At 36.6% G+C, this 8448-nt stretch overlaps 1 protein-coding gene across 1 annotated transcript; it reads right to left on the minus strand.

Moving 5' to 3' along the window:
* Positions 1-460: 460 nt before the first annotated feature.
* nae1 (nedd8 activating enzyme E1 subunit 1) lies at positions 461-7913 on the minus strand. Its single transcript, XM_088297143.1, has 20 exons — positions 7772-7913; positions 6683-6786; positions 6537-6597; positions 6427-6457; positions 6221-6292; positions 5951-6030; positions 5560-5669; positions 5254-5363; positions 5116-5178; positions 4976-5039; positions 4795-4886; positions 4596-4655; positions 4366-4499; positions 3651-3726; positions 3221-3260; positions 2680-2766; positions 2107-2199; positions 1914-2028; positions 1786-1835; positions 461-1712 (listed from the first exon to the last, which is right to left on the minus strand). The coding sequence occupies exons 1-20, from the start codon at positions 7900-7902 to the stop codon at positions 1603-1605; spliced, it is 1683 nt and encodes a 560-aa protein (XP_088153269.1). The 5' UTR covers positions 7903-7913; the 3' UTR covers positions 461-1602.
* Between the last annotated feature and the right edge of the window lie 535 nt (positions 7914-8448).

Genomic DNA, 8448 nt, shown 5'->3' on the forward strand with positions numbered 1-8448 from the left:
ATTTCAGCCTACGCACTCAAATTTTGATTCGCAAGAAAGGAGGCTGTGCTCACAAAAACACCCAAAAAGAAAACCGCCGTTTAGAGCAAAAGATAAAAGAAAACATCTTGGCCTGCTTTTAATTTATTTTCACGTTAAACAATAACTTGGATTTATTTACCACCATAGATGTTACAAACGACATACCAAAGTCTATAATTTGTATTTTTTTCCTCACAATTAATCTGATAATACACAATTTGAAACAAAACACTTGATTATGTTTTACAATTCAAGTGTAGCGATAGTCTCCCTTAAAAATGTCATTTTTTTTGGTTTAAATCTTTTAAAAAAAAATGTGCATCTAGCGAATGATAGCATAAAGATGACTCTCCTCCTTCAATTTAACTTTGCAGAGGAAATTTCCAATAGCATGACCTCAGTGTATACTCATTTCAAAATAAAAAAAGAATCACATACCTAAATGTTGAAACAATCAACTGTATTTTGTGTCATATTTTGAGTCAAAGCAGAACAAACAGTAACTAACGAGGGGAAGTACATGAAAAGATCCAAGCCTTCCTCTTACAAATAATTGTCCTGCATGCTTGGCAAAATTATGTTAGACTCCAGAGGCCACATAATTACATATAGATGTTTTATTGTTATCCTACAGAAGTGATTCAGCTCTTTGTTGGGTGGCTAATATTAGCCAGCACTTTTGTTTCAGTTAATGGAACTTGATGATGACACATTGTTAAAGTAGATGACACAGCACGGCAAGTAACTCTTTCCAATTTGTTAGTATATTAACAGCACAGATATCTTACAAGAAGACATCCAAAACTGAAAATGACAGCAACTATGTATCAGTTTTAAAAACATGATTTCAGTTATGTCTCAATGATTTAAAAGAAAATGGATGAAGAGTTAAAGGAATAACTACGGGACTGTTTTTTGCAAGTCGAGGGAAACATGAGCAACTTCAGAATGATCTGTAGAAAATGAAACCAAAAGACATCTTACACTATTTTTGTTTTGTATTCTATGGCAATGCTGTTGGGATCACGTTTGGGGTAGTGGTGTAAGTGTGCCTAATGAAGTGACCATTGAGTTTGAAAAGAATGACAACCAGTGAATGAAAGTGTGCCATCTACTGGATGAACTTAAATGTGAGATGCAGCACGCCATTTGTGCTGCTTGAATTGCACAGTAACGATTAACTGAAAATATTTTGAAGCAATACGTTCCAAAATAAAATACTGAGCCTAACTAGGAAGGTTTGACAGCTATAAATTCTTTTTAGGAAAAATAAGTCCTCCTTTCTTAATCATCCAGCTGAGATAGAAACAGTTCCGGTGCATTTAGACACTAATGTGACACTAGCATAATACCGAAGCAAAACTTTTAATGTAATCTTCTGAAAAAAAAAACATGGATTGCCCAATATGTCGTCCCTTCCTTTCAAGAACTTCAAATAGCTATTTGGCCAAATCAACGTTCAAGTGCATATATTTGAATTGAAAAAGCATCCTGAAGAGCAGCAACAAAAAAAAAAAAGAAGAAATAATCCACGGATGTTCTTCTCTGTTTTTGTGAACGAGTTCAAAATGAGTACCTGTCTCACAGCTGTAAAGTAGCCGAGGTCTGTGACATTGCATTGTAGATGAAGGTGTTGTTGAATGGTACAAACAGGTGGCTGATGATCTTTATGGCTTCTTGCGCAGCGGAACCTGAACAGACGCAATGTTCAGTATAAAAAAAAAAAAAAAAGATAGGGGAACACAGAGCACGTAATGCACTTACCTCCCATAAATGCAGAAACTGTATGGGGCTCTGCTGCACCATATCGACAGCTACAAATAATAAACACATGATGATTAATGACACTCACCGATACAGGATATAAATATAAAACAGTAACGAGGTCTTACAACTCGTGCACGTAATCATCCTTGATGTTGACGTTGAGGTTGTACTCCTGCAGCAGGCTGGTGACACATAGCTTCAGCTTGTTGATGTCCTCTTCTACTTGATAATTATACACTCCTGAAAAACAATACACCTAAAAACTTAGCACCATGAGGAATCATTTAAAACTTGTTTTTTCCCCCCCTAGCACAGTACCAGGGTAGCGTGAGTGCTGCTGGTAGAAGCGGTCGACGGCTCGAAGCATGAGGTAGAAGACCATCTCGCTATCGGGACTGTCCATGCATGAGGCTGCAGACAAACGCGAATAGTTGATATGTGACATTGCATGATGCAGAACAACAAAGGAGTGTAGTTAATTAAAATAGGAGATGACACTAAATATCTTGTAGCAGTGTTTTCCAAAATTGAGCCAACACACATAATTGACATAACATTTTTCGCCAACTACTACAACAAAATGCATTAAAAAAAAAAAAAGAAAAAAGAGAAACTAGTAATCTCGTCTCAACTTAATAACAAATTGACAGTGTGGAATCTGTGCCTGTTTGGTCACACAAAGCTACAAGTGAATACCCAAGTTAATTGTACCTTCTGCCATCTAGTGGAAAAGCACTGAATTGTTCTGCCTGTCACAAAGATACATTATTTGCAGTAAATAGAAAACTATTGATTGAAACTGGATACATCCCCACAGCACAACTCAAGATCTCTCATGGCCTGCGAGAGATTGGGAATGACAGCTTTATGGGAACGGCTTGTCCAACTTACTGATTTCATCTCTGTTGACTGAATCCACGTTGTACTCGGCTGCTAGAGATCGGCAGCGCACCACCTGAAGGAAGGATGCATTCTTACCTAGACAACAACATACATGGCAACAGGCAGGAATAGTCAATTTACTGTGGTTAGTGAAACAAATCACAATTAAAGTCCATGATGTAACAATCAAGACTGTTTTTAGGGAGAGTCTGAATTTCAAGAACATTGCCATAAGACAGTGATTCCAGTGTCTTGTGTAATAGGATAAAAATAATGCTGCATGCTGTTCAATTGCATACATAACACATTCATAAATATGTTTTTTTTAATTGTTACAGAAGTAACGAGTTAGCATTAAGGGATTCCGTAACAAAATGCGAACCATCCGAAACGTTTTGACAGCTTTGTTTTAGAGCTTTGAACAGACTAAAGAGGATAACTACACTTGAACGTTCAACTGCGTGCTTGGATGGAATATTTAGTTTACTGAATTTCGATAACATGTTAAAACCAATTCACATAATGGATCTAAAATGTAAAAGCCGCTCACAGAAGAGTCTGATGTCCTTTTCAGAGATACTTTCAGGTGCCTGTTGAAGAAAAAAACAATAGAAGACATATATAATTGTTGATATTTAATATATTGACAGTACTTTAAATGACATTGACTAGTTGTGATAATGAATAAAAACATCATATTCTTAATATTCTGCAACGCAGCTTATAATCTTTCAGTAGTTGATATTTATATTGGTTATTGAAAATGGATGGATGGCTTGCAACAAAAGCAAACACAAAGTGAATTCATATTGACGTAACATGGCTGTTTCAGGAGGGGAACGCTACTCACTGTTAACAGCCCTGAGATGAAAGCCAATAGAATCACAGCAATGTTATTTTTTCCGTACGGTTTTTATGGTTTACTGAGAATAGTGACGATTATTATTTTCAACCGTTGCAGTGTTTTGATGATCGCATACCTTTCCAACAGATTGGACCAGACTTTCAACGTATCTGCCAACAGAAGCTGCATCCTGCAGGGCCTTTTCCCTGTAACTGTAAGGAAACATTAACTTCAACTGTAGAACATATAATCAAATATAAAAATACAAAGCATGATTTGTTGGCTCATAGTCATTAGCCAATTGGGATTTCACGACTTAATATTTAATGCTATGATTTTAAGATCAGTGGCCAGAAGATAGTTGAATTCCACTGAATTTGAAATTTTGTAATGTGTTCAAAATGTTTTTTTTAATCATTTAATTTGATCAATATGAGCCTTATTATCATTGAAATGGTAATAACAGTTTCTAAGAGGAAAAAAATAAATTCTAGTGATGCCAAAATCTCGTTGCCGTTATGTGTTGTGACCATGATGTTAGATTTCACAATATGGTTTTCTGAAGATGTTAATTCAATCTTTTGGATATATATATTACTCCAGTTGCTTAATATGCTTTTTCCATGACAAATACTGCAAATCAATCTCAATGTCTTTAGATTTCAAAATGGTCTGTATTTGTCACTCAAGTTCTCTTTTCTGTTAATGCCAGCGGCTCATTATGTTGTTGCAATACACACCAGAAGGATCTGAGAGCTGAAGTCCCAAGATAAGGCACCCACTTTGTGAAGGCGTTAGAACTATTGTATGTCTTTCCCGTTACTAATTTTCTTTTTCTAACATTTTCTTACACATTCTGAAGGTTGATAAACTTCTGGGAGTCGGCGATCATATCTGGGATGGTCCCCCGCAGAGGTAGGCTGCCACAGCCTTCATTGTGTACAAACTCCTTTACAGCTCGCAGCATCACCCAAAAGGGCAAAGTCTGTCAACAAACACCGACAGACTTAGAGTTCCATCTTCAATTTCTACACTTAAATATTTGTATAATTTAATGAGGAGCAAGAGAAAAATGCAAAACCTGTGATGTTATGTTGTTACACTGATCATCATTGAAGAGGTCTTTAATAGCATTTGGGATCTGGAAAAAAAAAGTGGCATCTGAATATTAAATTTTGTATTTTGCTTTTCCTACAGAAAACTTCAATGATTATTTCTTTAATGAGGATAATGAGCAATTTTAAAAAGTCCAATTTGTTATATGTTATCTGAACAGGCACCTTGGTGGGATTTAAAGCAGTATTGACATTCTTTATTGCTTCCTCAAAGTTTTCCTCATCCTCGAGGACACCACTCTCATTCTTCAAGATCCCTAAAATAAAACACAGAATGACATCATGCACATTTGAAAGCGATGCACAGCTGCGGGATTCAACAAAGTGATAGACTCAACACAAATACCTTCCCGAATAATCTGTCTGAAGGCTTCCTTCTCCTTGTAATTTCTGGGCAGTTGGGAGTCTTGCTAAAAAATACAATGGCATGTAATTGCACATCATTACAAATACCAACACCTGTTTTGTTCAAGAATTCTACCATACCTCGCTTAGCCATTTTTCAAGACATTTGGCAACGATAACGACCCAAGGTGTGTGACTGTGATCCTACAGCGCAAATATAAACAAGACTATTAGTTGTGCGAAGCATCAAAAAAGTGCACCGTCATACAAAACACGCACCTTTTTGTCCATGCTTACAAGGTCATAGGAATGAATGTGCTTTTTGAATTCAGCAAAGGGCTGGTCTAACCTTAGGTCCTCCAAAGCACTGTCGGGGTGTGACTCAATCACTGTGGTGATAAGTCAAATGTAAACAGGACAAAATGTAAAGCTGAGGCCACAGTGACGTCATTAAGAACTATGCTCACAGTGCAAGATGTCACTCATCTTATCTCGTCATGTACTCAATTTATGTCTCTGAACTGCAACATCACACTTGTGTCGAGAGGTCCATGTGTTCATGCATGTTACTCAAATGCTACTAACCTGTGTGCTCTTGCACAACAAGCCTCATGTAGCCGATGAGGCCGTAGGTTTTACAAAGCAGGAATGGTACTGAGGCACTCCACAGAACTGAGCCTAGCCTCAGACTCGTGCTATTAAGTTTAAGGAGAAGAAAAAACACAATTTCAGCTTAGTTGATTTAGTCAGAAGACGATGTAACGAGTTTCACAATTTAAAAAAAAAACTAAAACATAACGACCCGTTTTTTTGTTTCTTTTAGGCAATACAGTGGCCTCTACCATATTTCAAAGAGATCCATTAATTAAATGATCAACAACAAATATTAGAGCGGAAATCTTATTTAGTGGTCTAGAACCATTTTAAATTAGCAGTAACTGTAACAGTGATGGTACAATATTACAAAATTTCATACCTTTCAGGCAACTGCACACCAATGACAATGGTAAATCTATGAAAAAAATCTGGATTGTTGTCCAAGAGCATGTCAGTACTCTGAAAAATAAAGACAACAAGAGAGAAAGCACAACCGTTACTGAAACAACAATATATATAGAAAAAAAACAACAACATAATACTAAATTTAAATTTTGTTTTTTTTACATTTGTTGTAATATTTCCTCCTGTTACTTTGTGCTATAATGTGCTGTCCATGTTCTTATCAGTGCACATAAATCAAACTAACCTCCTCAACAAAGTTGCCCGATACGTCAGTGTTCAGTTCTTGCAGCAGCTCTGTGGCAGCCTGTGCTCTGTTCTGCAACATAAACACTCGGGTCAAGACCCACTGACATATTGTGAGCATAAAGAAATAAAGTACCAAAAATCAAATGATTCAACATGGAGGAATTTGTGAGTACACTTATTTGACACATATGGATGTGAATGTACCTTTCCAATGTTTTTGTGGCTGAGGAAAAAGCTGCAAAGCAAGATAAAATTATGATAAACATTCAAAAACAACTAGTTATAAAATTATTAGACCCCAAAACGCATCTTACTTGTGTCCTACATCTTCCCCAGAAACTGTGTGACCATCAACTATAGTGAAGGCTCCAATGCCTGATAAAGAGAAGCAAGTTACTCTATTCATTCAAAACATCAAAAAATCTCACTGGACTGACTCTTTAATACACAAAGGTTTTACCAGGAAGCACAAGGTTTTTCAGTATCTCGGTCCCAGTTGCTGTCGCATTGATTAGGCAAACATGGGCATTCTCAAGAGCTTCTTGACCATGGTCTCCCCACAATCTGTAAGCACACACATGTTCATCCATCACAGTTTGGCTTGGTACTGCTACAAAAAAAGACAAAATTAGACTGCAACAAACAGCTAGGACTGCTGAACTGGCCTACCCACCCTTGAAGACCTTGCACACTGCAAGAAAAAAATGAAAAACAGCTCGTGGAGCTGAATTTGAAAACCAGTGCTTAATACTGCTTAATATATAACATTTGGGTTTATATTCTAAATATATGTTTTGTCATTACTTCTTTTGCTGCTACAAGTCCTCAAGGACCATCATCCTGGTTGTTTTAGATCCAGGGTCACCAAATCCAGTTCTCGAGGGCGTAAGCGTGTTGGAGGAGGTAAACTTTTAAAACCGCAAGGACCAGAGTTACTGACCCCTGTTTTAGACGTTCCCCCCACTAACACATGTAATTCAAATTATCAGATCATCAGCAAGCTCTATAGAATCCTGACAAGGATCCTGATCATTTGAATAATGTGTGCTAGAGAAGGGAAACATCTAAAACACGTAGGGTAGCATCTGACGTGATCCAGAGTTCAACATCTGTGCACTAGAGTGTTTCCAACAACCAGAGATACATTTCTTGTGGATTATACTTACAATACACTAAGTCCCGTAACATACTTGGCCAATAACGATGATTCAGATTTTGATGAGCAATTCAGACCCAAAAACGTCTAAGATAGCAGGAGAAAGGAGAACTATGTAATCGGTTGTAGTAAACACACACTAAATGCGAATAAATTGATCATACTAACACGAAACAACATCCTGACGAAGCGTTGGGAAAACAATCACAAACAGAAGGCACTTTCAACTCAACCAATCGACTGTTTTGTTAGCCGATGTTGCCTGTAGCAAAGCGGCTAATGCTAGCACCTTCATTAACGCGCAGTCTGCTGTCTCGCCGTTGTATTTTTGCAAATTGGGAAAACAGCAAAATGACGTTAGGGCACATAAGGCCTCATTAAAAGACGAATTACCTGAGTTGCCTGTCATATTTCTGTTCTTTGGCTGCTTTAATAGCTGCCATGATATCTGTCAATGCTAGGTAAAGGCGAATCCACTTTTGCAACGTCAGATTCGACACATATTTCCACGTAAAGCGATTCATATTTGCATTTTCAGCACATTTTTTACGAGATTAAAAATAATTATTGATGATGCGGAATACATTGTGCCCTTTGAGACTTTCAATTCTAAATATAACATGAATGAAAAAAAAAACATGATAATTTTATCAACGCAATCAAAGTGATGTGAACCAATTACTCCCTTCTCTTTTGGGGAATGGATTGAAGGAATCCTAATCCACCTAATGCCATACTCCGACAGATTTTTGATAATGAACTATCAATTCTCATCAAACAGAATTCAAATCCTACAAATCTTCTCTAAAGACGAAGTTAGAAGTTTTAAATCTAAATTATTTAAACTTCCCATTCGCCCATAAGCAAAATAAATTCATTACAAAAATTTTAATTGGTATACCCAACATCAGAATTATTATTATTGCTATTAATAATAATAATACTTTTATTATTATTATTATTAACAATAATAATAATAATAATAATAATTATTATTATTATAACGTGTATTTATTCTGATGGATTTCCGCACGCGTGTGTAGGGTGTCTATTTAGTGGGCGTGCAGGGG

This window comes from Idiotropiscis lumnitzeri, chromosome 5, assembly GCF_059441095.1.
Source record: "Idiotropiscis lumnitzeri isolate Australia: NSW breed Sydney's pygmy pipehorse chromosome 5, RoL_Ilum_1.0, whole genome shotgun sequence".
Taxonomy (NCBI): Eukaryota; Metazoa; Chordata; class Actinopteri; order Syngnathiformes; family Syngnathidae; genus Idiotropiscis; species Idiotropiscis lumnitzeri.